At 48.1% G+C, this 19340-nt stretch overlaps 1 protein-coding gene across 3 annotated transcripts; it reads left to right on the forward strand.

The window, feature by feature from the left end:
• Nucleotides 1-522: 522 nt before the first annotated feature.
• APCDD1L (APC down-regulated 1 like) lies at nt 523-15421 on the forward strand. Of its 3 annotated transcripts, XM_085520559.1 has the most exons (5): nt 956-1161; nt 1248-1422; nt 10555-10684; nt 11017-11575; nt 13387-15421. In XM_085520559.1, exons 2-5 carry the CDS (start codon nt 1386-1388, stop codon nt 14149-14151), a joined length of 1491 nt encoding a protein of 496 aa, XP_085376685.1. In that variant the 5' UTR covers nt 956-1161; nt 1248-1385; the 3' UTR covers nt 14152-15421. The 3 variants fall into 3 exon arrangements, with proteins under 3 accessions (XP_015737242.1, XP_085376685.1, XP_015737243.1); XM_015881756.3 differs by having other exon boundaries at nt 523-1422; XM_015881757.3 differs by lacking the exons at nt 956-1161; nt 1248-1422 and adding an exon at nt 10304-10440.
• The last annotated feature ends 3919 nt before the right edge of the window (nt 15422-19340 follow it).

Consider the following 19340-nt stretch of genomic DNA (forward strand, 5'->3'; position numbering starts at 1 on the left):
GGGAATTTGGGAAACAAAAAGAGATAAAAACATCAGCTAGAGAAAGGAGTGTCTGCATTACAAATGGACTTTGTTATTTTTATCTTGGCAAGTATCGTTAAACTCTAATTCTTTAGGCACCCAAGGCAGATAAGTCTGTCCCACTTTGCGCTAAAGATGTTATGTGTTATTTTTGACAAAGTAATAAAACTGCTGCACTCACTGAGACCTCACTCCAGGGCTCCAACGCCTCTGCTCAGCAAACATGGGAACGGGGCCTCTGCTTCTGCTCGTCGCCATCTGCATGTTACTGCTGTGAACGTGGAGAGCAGCTTTTTTTCGCCTTCATGTTTCCATTCATGGAGTGAAACAGCCACTGTCATTAGGGGAAGCGAGTCTGCAGAGCCTTGGGATCGTGCAGTGGGCATGTGTGCATTCTGCTTTGTGCCTCTCTCATCTGCAAAAGACTGAGTCTAGTTTTTCAGTCCGGAAATAAGCGCTAAACCTCAGCCTTTAGCGCAGGCACTGCAATGAGTATTAAACTATCCGAGTCATTACAGCTTGGCCCCTTCCCCTCACTGCTTCCCAAGGCATCCCAGTCCATGCGTTACTGGGACACACATTAGTTGGTTTTGTTCAAAGGGCAGCAAATGACTGGTGTCACCTCTAGTCAGCATCTCATTTCCCATTCATTGCTAATCACTGATGCAGATGAGGAAAAGTGCATTTTGCTCTAGATACGTTTTAATCCAGAGCTGGTTATAGGCCTTCCATCCATCACTGCCACCCTGGGGGCCTAGCTCGGTAAGCAGCACCCACAGCCATGAGGGATGGCAAGAGGTCGTTAAATGCGTTTTGGCTCTTTGGGGTGCACGCTGGTGTCTCTTGAGGGCTGCAGGTGAAGCGAACTGCGGTCAGATGGCGGTGCTGTGGCCATGCTGCCGTGTGGGATGAGGAGAGACACCGTCCCCATTCAGGTGGTCGCGATGTCCGCCGAGGGGACGCTGGACCCGCCGGGATCCGCCCGTAGGCGCCAGGACGGATCGCCCCGCTCCGCGTGTGCGATGCGCGGCCGCGTGTGGGGCGCGGGCGGCGGAGTCTCCACCTCTTCTGGCAACTTGAACCTGTGGCTGCCAAGCTCCATTACAGCTATCAGCAGTCGGAGGGGACGCGCTTCACGGCGTAGGCGTGAGAAGTTGTTGGGGGGGTTTTCTTTTTTTTTTTTTTTTTAATATCTTGTTGGTTTTTTTCTTACCCCTTTTCGGAAGCCTGTGGCTGCTCCCGAGCCGCCCCGCGAGCAACGGACCGTCCCATGGCCGCACCGTCGCGAGCTGCGCCCCGCTGAGCAACGCGGGCACCGGCGGCGGTCGCGCTAATCACGGCCAGGAAGCGGAGCATCGTCCAACATGGTCCGGGGCTGGTGGCTCGTCGGGCTGCTCGTAGGTATGTGCAGCCCCGGAGCGGAGGGAAGCGGGGGAGAGTGTTGGGGAGCTGCACGCCGCCTCCCTGCGAACCGGCAGCGGGGAGACGGAGGGGAAGTCGCGAGACGGGACGCGGCACGGGGAGCAACGCAGAACAAACAGCACGAGCTGCTGCTCCCCGGGGGGTGGTTGGTGCCGGGGGGTGTCCCGGTTTGCACCTGTCCGGTACTGCAGCGCTGCTGAAGCGTCTCCCCCGGGCACGCGGCTGTGGGACCCCCGAGCGGTGCAGGGTGAGTATTTGCAGCCGCCTTTCAGTTCTTGGAGTGGCTGCAGAAGTGAAGGTTCTGTCTGAAGAGACCGGGTGGGAGAACAAAGACAGCGGAGCGGTGAGACAGGAGAAATGATTCTGATGGTGGCAGAGGGCAGGACCTGGGGATGCTCCTCATCCTCACACAGAGGTTGCCTTGGGAAATGCTTGGGAGACCCTCGGGTGGAGCTGTGTGCCCCTGAACAGGTGGAAAGAAGGGGCAGCGTGTCCCTGTGTCCCTGTGCCAAAGCTGGGTTTCCTTTCTTTCCATTCTTTTCTGCCACTTACTTTGCTCATCTGAGTCTCTGGGCAGCCAAATATCGCACTGACTGCCTGTGAAACTCTGGGCTCCATTTAGTGACTGTTGTAGAGGAATTGTGTAGTGACAGCTGTTGGGAATTACTTGCACTGGGAGTAACGGACCGGACCACAGAAAGTCTCTAAGTCTCTGTATGGTAACGTAGGGTTACTTGTCTGTTCCCTTGTCTGGGATCTTTGTCATACACAGTTCCCCAGACGGAAGAATCCACAGGTTGAGAAATACATATTCTGCCTCTAGAGATTTCATTAGCTCCAGTTGCTCTGCTCAGAGATCTGCTGTGCTGCATTATGTAAGATTACTCATGTAAGTCTAATTGAATACCGCTTTCTTAGATCGCCCTGCAGTTTTAGTCCAATCAATTAAAGCCCAGTGCTTTTCCATCTAGTGTCAGTGACAGAATTTCCACTGATTTCAGTAAGAAGTTGGACCCTAAAAGATGTGTTTGAATAGCTAAGTTGGTTCCAGAGCTCATTAAAACCAGAGCGAGGTTTGCCAGGGATTGCAGTGTGTGTGAGACTGGCACTGGGAATTCAGCATGAAGCTGAACATCAGCATGACACCAGTGCATAATTAGTTGAAATAACCCCTCAGTTAGGTAACAGGACCTGATCTGGGAGTTCCATCCAGCAAAGAATCACTCATTCTTAGAAATGTCCCCAGAGACTTGCTAAGTTTTCACCCAAGCTTTCATTGAAGTCTTTGCGTTCCAATAACACGACGCTGCTATTTTTCATGTGGAGCTTCTCCTACGTGGCTTTAACACTTTCAGAGTTTATTTTTAAGTTAGAAAATGACAGTGTTGGGGTAAGATAACATCAGCAGTTGCATTCAGTTGTGAGAATAGGAAGAGAATCCTCTATGTGGTAGCACTGAATTAAATATAGGTGTGTGCATATGTATTATGGGTGTATATACATATGTGTCTGCTATTAAATGCACATCATCTCTTTGGTTCAGATCTTTCATTTGGGCAATATTTACTAATGTAATTTTTCCAAGTTGGGATTATTATTTTTTTTACTTCTCCAGTTCTTGAGTTGGCCAAAAAAACAACAACTAATGTATTCTGCTGGGCTGTGTGATCTGACTCTATTTGTTCTTCCATAATTATAGCTTAGCCGTGTTCAAAGTATGTGGATATAGATAAAAACAAGGCTGAGATGTGAAAAAAGCACAAGTGAAAGAAAAAAAAAAATCGTGTGGTTTCTGTATTTTCCCCACAAGCACAAATTGTTGAGTAAGGAGATTTTCAAAAGCCAGAAATTGCAATGAAGAAAACCAAAGCTGGAATCCAGTGCTTGGGGAGGCTGCATCTGGCAGAACAAAGTTTGGAAAGAGATTCTGCTTTCAATGGGATCCTGTGTTTCCCCACAACACAGTGTGTGTCATCTGTAAAAACAACGCTTTCATGGATGAGATACAATCACTGCTGAAATCAACCTCAAAATTAGGAAGCACCTACACAGCGCCCTCAGCCAGTTCCTTTGGTTTTCTTACCTGTTTGTTGAGGAGGATAAGGCCGTGAAAACAGAGACTTCCTAATTTCATCATTTCAAGACAATGCACCTCAGATACATCATTAACCAGGAACTGACAGTGAGAAAGTGGGAATTCCAAAGTGTAACCCTTCTTCTATAGGCTGAGGTTGCTGCCAGCAACTGAAAATGTGATTCATGTAACTGCTTCCTCTCTACCGTATTTAAATTGTGTAACATCTGAGGGCTCAGCAAGCTGCAATCTGTTGGGTTGGTTTTGTTTCCCTTTAGAGAGTTCCGACGGTCTCATACGTTAGAGAGCAGAATTGGGAAAGTTGTATTTCTGTGTATTAGGGGAAAAAAAATCTGTTTGAAATTCCAAACCTCCAGATTGTTAAGTGATAAAAGAGTTCAATCATCATTAGTTTTAGCACTGTGATGGTGTAGTAATACGGTCTTTCATGCTGATGGTTTTGAGTTGGTCTGAACCTGGGAATGCTGTGATGCAGCTCAGCTCCCATGGCCCTGATAGACGCAGGGCCTGATTGTATCAGTTCAGTAATGTCTCTCGTCCTACAGTTGCTGTGCTGGTACATAAATCAACAGGGGAAACGTCACCACTGACTGTTCAAAGAAATCTGCTTGAGTCTGGCTCATGAATTAAAGCTTTAAACTTGAATGCAGCCATTTGATCCATCACTGAAAAACTTCCCCATGGTTTCTTCTGTGCTGATATGAAGCTCTGTCAAAAATGTGACATTTTGGTCTTGTCCACATCAAGGAGCTTTTACCCCAGTGCTCTGGGATCAGCTTATACACCCAGCTCCCCACTGAGGGAAATGCATTTACCTGGGTCACACTGAAGCCACAGGTGCTGGACATTGGCAGGTTACGTCTTTAAGTGTCTCCTCTGACCTGTTAATACAAAATCACAATTACACTTTTTAAAGCTTTTCATATTTTTCAGAGAACAGCTCAGTTTTCATAGTTTGTTTTGCTGTGGAAAAAAGGAAAGAAAATCCCAAGTTTTGTTAATTTTGAGTAGCACAAGTCCCGTTATTAGATTATACAGTGCGTAGGTTGAATGTCAACTTTGATTTCAGCATCTGTCGTCTGTGTTTGGAGGAGCTGGAACACATCAAATCTTGGCTGATGTTGACAGGAGAAACAGTAGGCTGAAATTTCAGGCTATCTAGAAACCACACCCAGACCCCAAAACACATGTGAGAAGTAACTTTAATCCTCTGCTTCAGCTGAACAGGTAACCTTTTTCTGTGGTCACTTGTGGTTCTGTGTTAAGTGTGCGCATATTTCTGGTGTGGAACGTGTATCAGTTTATCACCTTTGTGCAGAATGTGTTTATTTCTGAGGATGCCTTCTATTATGAGTGCTTTTGAATGCTCTCCTTATCCTTGGCTTTGTGTGGGCCGAGTAGCCCCAGACTATTAGATCCCATTAGATCCTGTTTTTATTACTATAAACAGTATCCTTGCAGCAGTGCCAAGACTCCTATTGTGTTAGGTGCTAAATAAGGAGAGAACAAAAGGAACAATCTTGCTTTAGAGGGTTTATAATCTAATTTCCTGGACTTAGGTTTCCAACAGTGAGTTGCGGGGACATACTGGGATTCCCAGCTGTGTCCAGCAGTTAGAACCTATTGCAGTTGTTATATGTTTATGTGCCTAAATGCCTTGGTGCCTCTGGCATGAATTTCTGAACCCACGGAGGCGATCTTGAGGAGGAGGAGGAGGGCAAACAATGAGCTTACACAGGAGAGCAGCTGTCTCCCGTGGGAGCTGGGGACTGAGAGTGCTCCATGGCAGTGGGGGACTGAAAGGCCACTCTCAGCATCCCTCCAGCTCCCTGCCAAGAGCGGGTTATTCCCTGCTGTACTAAAGCTTTGTTCAATCCCTCAAAATCCTGCCAAGCAAGTGGACTTGTGCTGCCTACTGGATTGTGCCTCAAGAAGTTCACACTGATATACAAGGCACATTTTTTTCACTCTTCATTCACTCCCAACAGAACCTCTTTATTCGCTGTAAGGAATTCCTTCCCTTCCTTGGTGTTTATGCTTTGTGAATATTTATAGGCTGTTATCATGTCCATCTCTCTCCCTACTTGTCACTCAGCCAGGCTGCATGTGCTCTGCTCTTTTAATTCTTACTTCGTAACTCAATCTCTCCCACCCCCTAATCATTTTCTGTTGTTCTTCTCTCAGCTCCCGCCAGTTCCAGTTGCTCATTTTGCTTTGGGGGAATGCTATATTTATGTTAATGTTATGTGGTGGGTGGTCCTCTCTGTGCTTATGGTCCATGTGAGTGATTTAGATGTTTAAAATGAGGTTGGCATTTTATAGCCAAGCCATTGCCTGATTACCAGTTCCACTCTTCAAAGCACTCTGCGAGAAAATATGCTGAGCCATCACTATTAAAAGCAGCCACAATAGCCACTGGTAAAGTGTCTGTGCAGGGGTTGGAGGGTATTGACAGAACTCCATGGATGTGCTGTAGAGTCAAAATGATGGTATGCCATTACTTTCAGAACCATGCACTGTATTCTCTATTGAGTTGCCATCTTGTCTAACTTACGGAAGATAGATGTCCTATTTCCCGTTTGGTTAGAACATGAATTCTGGTTAGAATTTAACTGAGTCATGCTTTTACCCCTGGGGTATTGTTCAGCATGGAGCTGAGCTGGGTTGCTTTTGATTCTCCAGCTGCTCTCACCCATCTCTCACCGTCCAGGTGTTTCACTGGGATCTCATCCGTGTCACCAAAACCAAACTGAAGTTCTCATCGATGTTCAAGTAGGAAAAGTTCAAGCATTTCTGTGTCTTTCGCCTTCCTGTGCCTTGCTTTGTTCACTCCATCTGGCGAGAGAACGTGTCGTACCCCATTTCTCCTTTGTACTGCTGTGTTCTTGAAGTGGAGTATTCATGCCAGTTTATGGAGCAAGGCACCTTCTGAATAAGGTCCTGACGCTGTGTTGTTGCAGTCATGGGATCTTTCCTATTTCTGACTCCAATGAAAGCGGGATCGAGCCCTGCAATCCTATTTACAGTGTCAGGTCTGGTTTTCTTCAGCGTAAACAGCCAGAGAGAGCAGTTTTAAGAGCCTTTTTATTTAAATGTAGTTTACACTGAAGAAGATCTCTGACATGGAGGAGAGAATATCTTCTCCCTTCTCCCTTTACCTCCTACAAATTCCATCTGTCTTGTCATCTACGCCTGGACATGACACTTACAGGAGAAATAAATGGTTCCATGATTCCAAGAACAAAATATTTACTTCTCTAGTGCCTTCAAAACCCCTAGACAGCTCACCACAAGTGCTCCATGACTTTAATTGTGGACATGAGACAAATCAGACAATGATCACAGCCACAGAAGACAGGCTAAAGCCATACAATGCAGCGTCTGGACTTGTTTTCCATTATGCTTGAAGTTATGTGGTGAATTTATGTTTCAGAAAGTTCTTCTCCAAAACCCGGAGCTGCTTGGGACTTCTGAGTGAGCTGAGCTCCCTCTTTGGATCTGCAGAACGTTGTATATGGTCACAAGGGGCTGCTCTGCAGTGATAGCTAACACATCTAATAGGTTTACTGTGCCACTCTTCAAAGAATACAAAGAAACATCTAGTGAATTCAAAGCAGCACAGACAGCATCAGTCTAGTGAAGTAGCTCTATCTATGCCCACTTTACTGAAAAATAAGGGATGAATAATAGAAATACTTTTCCAGAAGCCAAACAGAACTCCAGTGAAAGCACTGGCATCATCCCTCAACCACTTGACCACATTCTGGCTTCAGTTCAGGGAGGCATTACTAATCAGGAAAAATGCTCATGAACTGGTTTAATTTGGAGCTCATGCTTAAGTTTCACTGAAACCAATTAGACTTAAGCATGTGCTTAAGACCTGTCCAAAACTGGGTTCAGTTTGAATGTAAGCAGAATGCAGAGTTGTGCGGCGATACACTGCTCCACCCCCAGTGGGTTTTATTTAAGTTTTATAACTTTATAATATCATAAAATAAAATAGATCTGTTCCCACAGAGTTGTTCTCTTGGGAATGCCTTATTCTGAGTGAATAAAAAGCACCACTGGCTTAATCTCCACACAAATGCAAAAGAAATTGATTTGCTCAGTACAGACGTCTTTGCTTTTGAAAGAATCCTTATTCCTTTAGTGGCTACCCCAGAATCCAGTCTGCATGTTCTCAGGAGAGAAAAATGCTAAGGAAACGCTGCTTTGCTCTGTTAATGAAGTCTGTGTGGATAAGTGCAATTTACTTAAGCAGAATACATTGATAAGTTTCTTATCACCCATTTCATTCCAGTCCGAACATTCCTCAGAAAAATATCAAAGGTTTTAGGTCATCTCTAAATGAAGAGATGTGTAATGCTCCATGACTTCAGGCGCTGATCTTATCCCTGTGAATGGGTGACCAACTGAAACATTAGATTTATAAATGGAAATAATAAATGCTGGCCATAGGAGGCAATAACAGAACAGATTAAGCAATCTAGCTCTGGAGAAGAGTTCATCTTCAGTAACTAATGTGGTGCCAACTCTAATGTAGGCATTTTCTCCTCCATTTACAAAGGAACAGATGTGTGACTCAACTTTGCTTTTTTCCAAAGTCAGTCTGCATGGAGAAACACAAACAAGGTTTGCTTCCAGCAGAGCACACTGCAGTATTTCTCTCCTGGATGGGACTTTTTTTCCTTCAGAATGGAGAAACGAATCTGAATCTGCAGCACGGAGTACATGTGTAGCACAGCTCCTGTGGCAGGTTCTCATTTCAGGCTTGGCCATTGCCTAGGAATCTTTCGTCCTAATTTTACCAAGAATTTACTTTGCGTAGGAATTTCCAGTTCTGCCTTTCTATCATTTGATGCCATGGGCCTGATTCTTTCTAACAGTTGCTTATACAAATGGGAGTATGGAATAGTCGATTCATATTTGTTACTGCAGTTGTCTCAAGACTTGGTCCAGTTTCTGCTGGTTCCAGGGATCAGCCTGTTGTTCCTAATTGCCTGAGTGCTTGTGCAGCCCTTCTGCCTGGAGACCTTGGGCCAGTGCTTTGGATGCAGCACGCACCAGAAGGCTGGAAAAAGATCCTGTTTTGTCTAGCTGCTGCACTGAGGAGCTCTCTGGAAACGCTTGTGGTTAATCAATACAGACAGACAGGATAACAGGAGAGTGGAAGAGATCACAGTTGGAGGGTTTTTTTTAGATTTTCCTACGAATATTTTTGTCTCGAAGATGAATTGTCATTAATTCCTCCCCCCTGTTGCCCAAGAGCTCTATCATGCAGTCAGCTTGTGTCTGTCTTAAGATGGAGAGAGGAGCTGTGCTGACGGGCGTCCCCAGGGGCTGAGTGACAGAGTGACACATGAGTGACAGCCACTTTATGCTGCTCTTGGAATCAAAATGTGCCCGAGCTACAGATTTTAGGTCTGGAGCCGAACCTTTCCAAGCTGAAACGCTGTTTGGATCTGGTGGGGCTGGGCTGGAGGACTGGAGAGAGAAAAGCAGCCACAAAATCTGGATACAATCCAGTAGCTTTTGGTCTGAGGATGCATTCAGCTCGGAGTCCCATGCTCAGCTAAGATAAAATCCCAAGGAATTCCCGTCACGTCAAATATTTACATTCTGCACGGTTCTTGTTTTCACTTTTTCTTGCTTTTTTTCTTTCATTTCTCCCCTGTGGGGTTTGATCCTGATCATAAAATATTCCCTTTCCTATCGAATGTGTCAGAACCTTGTGATGCTGTTGCCACAGTGTCTGTGCTCTCAAATAATGCAGACTTTTAGTGTCTCTGCCAAAAGCAGCAATAAGGCTTCAGTCAAACACTGAGGCTTCTGCCGCAATAAACACACACACAGCAGTCAGCAAGTTCAGCACGGGGCTGTATTCACTGCTGCTGCCTTGGTGGAACCACAGACCGCACCAACACCTCCAGGGCCCTTCCGTGGTTGGAAGCAAGAGCAGATTTGGCCCCTATGATCTGCAGTGGGTGAGAGCACAGAACAAACGGTGCCATCTGATGGGTACCCACGGAGCTGCCAGGCTGCAGCCTTAACCAGTAGCCAGGCCTTTGTGTTCAGGTTTGTCATGTTTTCATGCGAGGGCTCACAAGAACCGATATTTAGGAAGCACGATGCAATGCGAGCAGTTGAGAAGGAGCAGGCTGTCCCTGCTCGCCCTGCCAGGCCCTTCACAGATGATTAAAACAGAACAATTGTGAGTCTGCTCCAGAGAGACCCCTCGGCACCAATAATGTCTCATTCCAGCCGGTTCCTGCTCTGCAGCGCGTGGTGAGCTCACAGAGCATCATCCTCCTGCAGCGCCTTTGGGTCGCTCGGCTGCTGCTGTTCCTGCTCAGCTGCGCTCCTGTGCCGTGCGGTTATTCCCTGTGCTGGTTGCAGGGTCTCTGTGTAACATCTGCACATGTTGAAGATGCTGTTCCTGCCTTGTGTAAGACATTCGCTGTGTACAAAAGTGGCTGAATCTGTGCATCGGACTCGGGCTGAAGCCCCGTCCGGGCGCGTGTGGGGCACGAACAGCGATGGGGATGTGGGAGCTTTGCTAGGTCCCCATTTCAAAGAGGCAAATCCGCCTTCCTTCCCCAGGGAAACTCAGCAGGAGGGCAGCGGGCGTTTGCCTGCGAGTGAATAACACACGGGAGTGTGCGTGTGTATTGATGTGCGTGCAGGAAAAGGTCTTCAGCGTGTAACCTTAGTGCTCACACGTCCCCATAGGCAACAACATCCGCTGTTATGGGAAATGAGGTAAGTGACACAGTGCCGTCCTGATGGCGGCTGACAGCGGGGCCGCCGTTCCCAGCTCGTAATTCCCGGTTCGGTTATTGCCCCGCAATGGCTGCGGGGACAAAGGAGGGATGCGGTGCCGCCGGTGCGACCGATGGCTGCAGGTACCGGAGATGGGGGCCGATAACCGCGGGGCTGTGTGTGTATCTGTGTGTGTATTTGTATGTGTATGTGTGTGTTTGCTGACCATCCGCCCGTTCTCTCCCCGCCCCGCTCAGCGCTCACAGCCGCCGATCGCTCCCTGCGCTGGGAGCCGCGGTGCCGGCAGCAGCTCCGCCACCTGCAGGACGGCTCCAGGATCGCGGCTCGGCTCCCGCCCCGCCTGGACGGACAGTGGGTCTCCACCGGGTAAGGAGTGAACCCCAACCCGGCCCAGCCCCACCACCAGCCGCCCTCCTCCATGTGCCGCAGGGCAGAGCGGGCTGCAGAGCGATTCCATCCTCTATTCCCGCTGGGCACAGAGCATCACATCACACCCAGTGACTGTCCCCACCGCCATTGCATTGTGGTGATGGCTCTTGGAAGATATTGCAGTCAGCCCATGTTGCCGTGCCCACCCACACCCCCTGTGACCCACACTTCTCCCCTCCCCAGCCCCGCTCCCCACAAGGCACCCTTCTTTCCTTTCCTTACCCCTTTCCTTTCCCTACCCGGTGTCTCAGCTCTGCCTCTGTCCCCAGGTGTGAGGTGCGGCCGGGCCCAGAGTTCCTCACCCGCTCGTACCTCTTCTACGCCAACCGCCTGTTCAAAGCCTTCCAGTTCTACTACTGGGACCCGTCCTGCCGTGAGCCGTCCTACTCGCTGATCATCAAGGGCAAGCTGCGGCTGCGCCAGGCCTCCTGGATCACCCGCGGGGCCACCGAGGCCGACTACCACCTGCACAAGGTGGGCATCGTTTTCCACAGCCAGAAGGCCATGACGGAGGTGGCCGCCCGCATCAACCAAAGCTCGGGTGAGGGCTGCAGTGGGTTCCTGCCCCCGGGCCGTTCCTGGGCCCCCGGAGCCCTCTATGAACTGCTCAGTGCCAAAACCGAGCGGGACTGCACTGCAGCCCTGGGCTTTGCCATGCACGAGCTGAGCCTGGTGCGGGTGGAGAGGCACCACCAGCCCCTGCCTGGGCTCCAGCAGAGTGGCAGCAGCCTGGTGGAAGAGCTGTACCTGGGAGACATCCACACGGACTGGATGGAGCGGCTGCACTACCGACCCACGGGTTACCAGCGTCCATTGCAGAGCGCTGTGGTAAGTGTTGTGCTCAGCTCACGGGCTTTGCAAAGCACTCTGAAGTTTTGTGTTGTTAAAATGCCAATCGCCAGCATGTTGAGCCCCAGGAGATGCGGGTTCCCCTGTCCCTGATTGCTGGAGTGGGATGGGCGAGCACTCAGCAAGCACAGCAGTCAGGCTGCCTTCGCCTGGTGCTGCAGTTAATGGCTTTTCTTTGGCTCTGCTCTCCTCGGAAATGCAATTTCCTGGTTTCCTGCCCCACAGGCAGTGAAGGCTCCAGGCTGCGTGTTGCTGCCCACTCTGCTTTTTGCCTCCCATCCCTCTCCGTTACATCCTTCAGTTTCAGAGAGGAGCAAGGAAGCCAGTGTCTGCCATTAAATTGTTACTGCTCTGTGTAATGCCATTAGAGGAGGAAGCTGCTCTGAGAAATGCTATTACACTGGAACCAAGTGTTCTCTGTGGCAGAAACAGAGCTGAGCAGGAGCCCTGCTGGCTTCTTGTTTTGTTTCATAGGTTGCAGCAGGTTCCTTTATCTCCAGGAAGGCACATTTTCATCTGAATAGTGGCTGATCCATTCAGAAATGACTGAGCAGTGAGATGGGGGGAACCTCTCTGCATTCTGACAGATGGAGCTGAGTTAAAACAACAACAACGATTCTTTTGGGTCAGATTATGGGGGGCAGCATTTCCCCACACGCTGGATGACAGCAGCTGAGCCTGGAAAAAGAAAAGCACAGAGCAGCACCTCCTCCTCCTCCACAGTAACCTTCCCAAATTGGTTGAAACTCTGTAATCTTGGGCCAAACCCATATATATGAGCAAAACCAGATGGTAAACATAAACACTTCGAAAAGTTAATTTAAACCCGAACTTAAAGATACTGAAATCCACTCTCTGAGTGCAGCACTGTAATTAATCAGCTCACAGCTCTGCGGTGCACCCGCGCATGATGTCACCACTTGGCCATCGTTAGGAGCTGCCATACAGGAGGAATTCTTCACATCAGTGAGTGCTGAGGGAGCTGGGCAGCTGCCTTTGTGTCCATACAGTGATCAGTGCATCGGGCACGGCCTTTTCTATCATCTTTTTTGGTCACTGGACTCAGATCCTTCAGCCTGCGCTACTGAGAGCAGCACAGCTATGCTAGGATCGCTTTTAAACCCTCTTGATGAAAATACCACTCTTTTTCCCTTAAATTTATACCTCTTTTAAAGAAACCCATTCTCCCCAAATTACCTTTCATTATCAAAGAATTTCCTGTCTAAGGAGAGCAGATACATGTGCCAACTTCTGGGATTATTTAGCCATAATGTACTGTGTACTGTCAGCACTCATTAATGTGACAGTAGCAGTAAAACAAGCTGAAAATGACTAAATTACAGTAGGCTCCAATCAACTCACATGTAAATTACCCACTCTCCAGTTAACTACTGAGTTATTTAACCTTGCTGCATACAGCGGTTCAGCAAAGATTAGCTCGTGTTCTGGAAATGGCACAACGTTCCAACCCTGCTTAACGAGACGTAAAGCAGTTGTGATGCACAGACCAGGAGGTGTTCCATGCTGCCCAAACCCTCTGTTGGACAAAGGACGGCGGAGGCGCAGGGCTGCGCTCTGCAGCAGCTCGTGGCCTTCTCCAGCTCCACTGCTGTGTGCGAAGCCTCAGCTCAGAATGGCACGGAGCTCTTCATTGCATTTAACCTACTGGGATGTGCTGGACTGAGTTTGTTGCAGTTGGACATGTTGGTGTGGGAATGGGGGTTTTAAAAGATTATGAAAAGGGGTTTTTGGGCATATTGGGTGATGTGAATATTTTCTGTCTCCCACAGCACCACGTGCATCCCTGCCCGGCCTGCGGGGTTATCTACAGAGCTGACGAGCACCACCCGCCCATCCTGCCTGCCCAGGCTGAGCTGCCGGTGCAGCTGAGCGGGAGCTGGGTGAGCACCCGCTGCGAGGTGCGCCCTGCCGTGCTCTTCCTCACTCGGTACTTCATCTTCCATGGCAGCAACCACACCTGGCAGGGCTACTACTACCACTACTCTGACCCGCTCTGCAAGCAGCCCACCTTCACCATTTACGCATCTGGGCGTTACACCCAGGGCGTCCCCTCCTCCAAGGTGAGGGGGGGCATGGAGCTGGCTTTCAAAGTCACACAAGCGCGGGTGACACCCATGGATCAGGTGACGGTGACGATGCTGAACTCCTCTGAACCAGGGAGCTGCGGGCTGGCGAGCTCCTGGAGCATCGGTGTGGAGCAGGATATAACGCCAACCAACGGCTGCTTGGCTTTGGGCATCAGGCTGCCCCACACAGAGTACGAGCTCTTCAGAACAGAGCACGACCCCAAGGAGCGCAGCCTGCTGTACATTGGGGAGAGGCCCACGGATGGATCCAGCCCTGACCGCCCCGACAAACGGCCCACGTCCTACCAGGCGCCCCTGGTTCAGTGCGCGGCTGCGTCAGAGGAGTTCCCTAACTACTATAGTCTGAAATATGTGGGGAAAGAGAATGCTAATGGCAGTGAAGAACTAAAACCTTTGCCTGTGGCCCTCTTGCTGTTGATAGCACTGCAGCTGTTAAGATGGGACTAGCTCTCTATTCAGGTACAGCACAGAACCCAGATAGTCTTGGTGCTAACATGACTTTCTGTAACTTCCAACTGAGCACATCTGGAAGCAGTTTTACTTAGGCTTGGAAACACTTCAAAAGAAGAAAGGCAAAAAAACAAAGAACAGTGAATGAAGCCAAGAAGATGTGCCTGACCACGTACTGCCTGATGGCTTTATTGCCTCATCTCCCCTTGTCTTTGCATACCAATGTAATGTAGTGAGATGGATGCACTGCACGTTGCAATAAGTATTTCAGCAGTATGAGGGGAAAAAGAGCAGCATCAATTGCAGCTGATGCTTTGAGCTTTTGGCACTGCCAAGATTTAATCAAGGGCTTAGTTCAGATGTAATTCAAACATCCAGAGTGTCAGCTGCTGAGTCTCTTTGAGGTTAAGCTCCCTCCGCTGTAGTCCTTATTGCTGTTCGTGCAAATTTGATCTGCAGTGTCCATCAGCACCAGATACAGTGTCAGCAAGTGCTCTAAGGACACAGCAAATCATGCCACTTGGTTTATAGAGGCTTTCTGCAGTTTTCACGTGTGCACACACGAGGAGATGCAGAGCAGCGACCCCAGAGCATGACCTGACTGACTGCTGTGCCTGACTCTGGTCATAAGAAAAGATGCAGCAAATGGAAAAGGCTCCTGTGCATAATGGTGCCAACTCCCAGCGTTCTGTAGCTGCAGACACTGCATCCTTGCTGCACTATTTTGGCACTGCCAATCGCAGCTCCCACTCACGGGCAGTGAGCAAAGCAAATCGCTCAGGCCTTCTCAGGCCGTATATTTTCACTGTCTCCTAAGTGCACTGGCAGTTAATCCAGCTGTGGTATCAATTGGGCTGTCACTGCCAGCCCTGTTCACGTGTAGGTGGTTTATAAACCTGCCTGCAGTGAACAAAGCGCTGAGGAGACAACTCTGAGCAGCACTGTCAGACCGTCCAGAGCTTTGCTGGCAGGAAGGACAAAGTAAGAAATTACGTTCCCTTTGCTGCAGCCAAGAAGCATATAACTTACCTGGGAAAGACCTCTTCCCAGTAACTAAACCCCCTCCAAATAAGCCTATATATCTTACAAAGGATACCTTTGTTAAACCATCTATGCAATAGCTACCTTCTTAATGCTGGTTTTACAAACTTGCAGCTTGTACTTAAATAATTTATGGGTTTTATAGCATCAAAATACTTTTTTGGGGGAACTGTACATTAATAATTCAGATGAGATGCTCATTAAATGCATACAGTTGTGACATAAACGTTGTCAGCATGTTCTCATGTTCCAGGCCCACATAAGCAGCCACACCTCTGATACACACAGCGGCCAAACTCAGCTCGTCTGCCTTCAGCTCCATCTGCCATCAGTGGAGTCTTCTCCAGGGTTCAGCTCAGCAGGCACAACGCCTCCCTTCATTGCCAAGGCTGGCTGTGCTTTGTTGCTTGCTACTGCATGGAGATATGTGGGCAAACATTTGAAGAACTGAAGTGCACTGTGAGAAACGGGGCTTTTGTCAACATGGGACACCTTGGGAAGGTGCAGTGTATGAATGAGGGCAAGCCCAGCATAGCAGCACTGCCTCTCATTGGAGCTGCACGCGATTTTTTCCATAGCAGAGCCATTTGCCATCACCAATTAGCGTGATGTAGAAGGTCATGGTACTCAAAACTGGGAAAAGCCCCCAGCTCCTCGCAGCAGTCGTGGTGCTCAGCACTGCTCAGCTCTGCAGCACCGAGCACAGCCCTGCACAGCAGGTGGGGGTGCTGGCAGCCTCAGAGCATCCTCGTCCTCTGCTACTCCCTTTTACACTTTAGAGAGGAAAAAAAGCCAGGAAAATGCTACTCGCATAAATAATGCAACTTTTATTGTTTTTTTCACAGTTTTGGGAGGAACATTTCTGAATTTTACAGTTCTTTTCTCAAGAATTGGTGCCTTTTGTTCCAATCTGATTTTGCCTGGCTCTGACTGCCAGTCAGTCTCGTTTTGCTCATTTTCTGATCAAAGGGAGTGTGGTGGTTGGTACCGTCTGTGCGTGAAGATTCTGGTGCACCGTCACCAAAACACTCTCAGACAAACCCAGAGGGTTCTCTCTCCCTCTATGAAATTTCACATTCACCAGTAATTTGTAAGTTCTGAACCTCTTTTTGCATCTACCCCAGTTATCCACCTTCTCTCTCAACATGTAAATATCCAAATTGCATCAAAAATTCCCATCCCTCGTAGCTGAGACATACAGAAGTACAATCACTGCCAGGGATCATTCAAAACAACACGACCTTCTTTGTCATTTGTCACCCTGGGAACACACGTGTTGCTATTATTCTCTGACTCTGGGCATGGATATATTCATCGTGTTACCGTTTTCTCAGTAGTGATTTTATGTGTATTTTTACCAGTGATTTGGAAGCACCGCATTGTATCAGATCCCTGCAGAAGCCTTCTGTGAGCATCCCCATTTCATTGTGGCTCTCTTGCAAGGAGCGCTTCTGAAATGTGATTATCACAGAACCGCAGGCTTTGCTGGGGTCTGGCTACACTCAACCCATATTAATTCAAAAGAAAAAAGAGAAAGACAGGATGGAAGAAGTGACTTCCATGATGCTCCTCCATTAGTTTTCATCTCCTTTTTTATCCCTTCCCCAGTGCTGTCTGTGAGCACCATACCTGGTCAGCCCATCTTGTATGCCACCCTCAGCAGCAGAGATGGCCTCCAATGCCTCCCTCAGAAGTACTGACAGAAGTTTTCTAGATTCAGTTTAAAGATGTTAATGTTGACTGTTAAGCACTGCTCAGGAATGACGTCACCTCCCCAGTTCAACTCGCTCGTTTCACCACCTGCATCCAGGAACAACCCTTATCTGCTGCCAAGATTTCCTCGGTACCACAACTCTTCACCCCCCCAAAGAACTCCAGCCCAGACATTTTTCTTTTCCTTTGGCTATTGCTTTCCTTATTAATTTTCTACACTTCATAACTCTTATCCTTTGTGTTGATTGCTGTCAGTTTCCCTTTTTCTTGTCTTATATTACATCTATTTTCCCCTCATTCATTGCTGAGATAGGATGGGCTTTTTGCCAAAGTTGTTCTCTTCCTTAATTGCCAAACTGTTGAGGTTGGGCCATTTTCTACCTTTCTCATAGGAAACTGCCAGTTCCAATTCTGTTTGCCATCTAATTTCTTCTTCACCAGCAGATTTAATGCTGAATGTGCTGAGCTGTGCCCTTTGGAAGCACCATGCAGGCTCCCTGGCAGCTTGCAGGCCAATGCCTGAATGCAGGGGATCCCCCAGGGAGCACCAACTCCTGGTGCTCTGATTCCTTTCTCCTCAGCCAGCACAACCACGACAGAAGCAAATACCGTCTTGCCTAACACTGTATTAAGATCAAGGACATAAGAAGCATCAGACTTGACTACTGAGCTCTGTTCAGCTCTGAGGTTCACACTTGCCTTCTTGCTGTAGCTGCGAAGAAGCAGCTCATCTCTGCCATCTCCCAGCTCCTGACTCTGTACGGCCTTAATAAAGTCCTTCTAAAAGTAGTTGTGTGTGGATAATTAAACGTGGGAATTGTGCCAACCCAAACACGAGGGAGTTCAAAAGGCTCTTCTGGTCGTATGAGTTTCTTCACTGAAGAAAAAAAAAAAGCACCAAAAAACCCCTATAAAGTTGGTGAAAGTGGGGACAGCGCTTCCCTGCAGGCTGCTCCTCAGCAACTCAGAACTTCAAGAGCTTGAAAAAAACTCACAGAATTGGGAACTTATTAAATGAGAATGAGATGTACCGATGGAGAAATATAAACAGAAATGCCAGATGTATAATGTCAACTTGTAATATGCAGCTTCAATTAACTCTCCTTAATTCATTTGTTTTCTTATCTTCTTTTGTTTTGCCATCTGGAAAAGGCCTTTCTCCAATGGCAGATTATAGCAGAAAGAGCCAAGGTTCAAATCTGCTTCAGGGAAACACAGCCCTGTTTCTTTACTCACAGACTCATTCAGATGCTTCAGGACCAACCTGGGAAAAACATCTCGGTGGGAGTTTAGGACAGTTCTCAAACTTTCACTCTTCAAGGTAAAAACATGAAAGCAGTTCTGTAAGAGGAAATGAAGCTACAGGAACAGCGGAGCCAATGACAGGTATGTGGAAGTAAAACCACATCAGGACGTTTCATGGAAGAGGCTCCTGAACTGCTCTCACTTGTGTTGTTTCAAAGAACAGCCTACGTTTATCCAGTAAAAAAATAAACCAAGAATCAACCAACTGATAAAACAAATGTTACAGCAGATCTGAGTAGCAGAAACACGACTAGTTTGGCTTCAGAAGCTCATCCAAACAAGAGGCAGCAGAACAATGCTGTGTTGCTGCAGCACGGACACCCATCAGCAGAGAGATTCAGAGCACACGAGGCAGCTGGGGCCACACATAAATCCCTGGTGGATGTGGGCAAAGGATCCGTGCTGCCCTGCTTGAACAACAAACCCCTCTGTTTGTCCAACTGCGGCTGGTGGCTTAAGCAGCACTGCAGCCCTGTCAGCTCTTAATGGAGTGAACCAGAAGAGCCAGGTTTCAGCCTGCAGGAGCAGGCAGCCTCGCTCAGCAGTTGGCTTTTCTTTCTGAAATGCCCACACATTGATTTATGCATCTCCTCAATAGTCAGATCTGCAGACATGTATCCAGTTACAAAGAACAACTTCCATGCAGTTACAAAGAGTAACATCCACCAATGGCACGTAACTAATCCCAGTCCTGCAGTCACCTTTTTTCATGTTTGTTTCTGAATAATGATAATAAAAACAACACACAACCCCCCCAAAGACACAGATGTGCTCATTGCTGCTCACTCACCACCTGTCCTTCCTCAGCCTGCTCACCTGAGGATGTGAGTAATGGGTGCTGACCCATTTGCAGACGGCCTTTAGGAACTTGGCAAGAAAAAATACCTTCACTTTTCTTTCTCTTGCATATGAAAGATGGGCCCAGCTAAAGGGCAGGTGACAGGGATTCTACTGAGCAGTCATTTTAAGTCCAGCAAAAGCAAAGCTACTGTCTAGGCTGTCGTCATAAACAGTTCGAAAAGACCTTGATTATTATTATTTGTTAAAGCTGCCAAAGTTATGAACTTAATTTACGAGTCCTGTTTAGGACTGGAGGTGCTGCCCCTCCTGCAGACTGCAGGAAATAC

The sequence above is a fragment of the Coturnix japonica genome, chromosome 19 (genome assembly GCF_054131305.1).
Source record: "Coturnix japonica strain WE chromosome 19, WE-NBRP24, whole genome shotgun sequence".
Lineage (NCBI taxonomy): Eukaryota > Metazoa > Chordata > Aves > Galliformes > Phasianidae > Coturnix > Coturnix japonica.

Excerpts from the sequence above, each read along its gene's own strand:
- APCDD1L (XM_015881756.3), top strand. The coding sequence starts at position 1,386 with ATGGTCCGGGGCTGGTGGCTCGTCGGGCTGCTCGTAG. Across the intron at positions 10,685-11,016 it reads GGACAGTGGGTCTCCACCGG|GTGTGAGGTGCGGCCGGGCC; the intron begins GTAAGGAGTGAA and ends CTCTGTCCCCAG. Across the intron at positions 11,576-13,386 it reads GTCCATTGCAGAGCGCTGTG|CACCACGTGCATCCCTGCCC; the intron begins GTAAGTGTTGTG and ends TGTCTCCCACAG.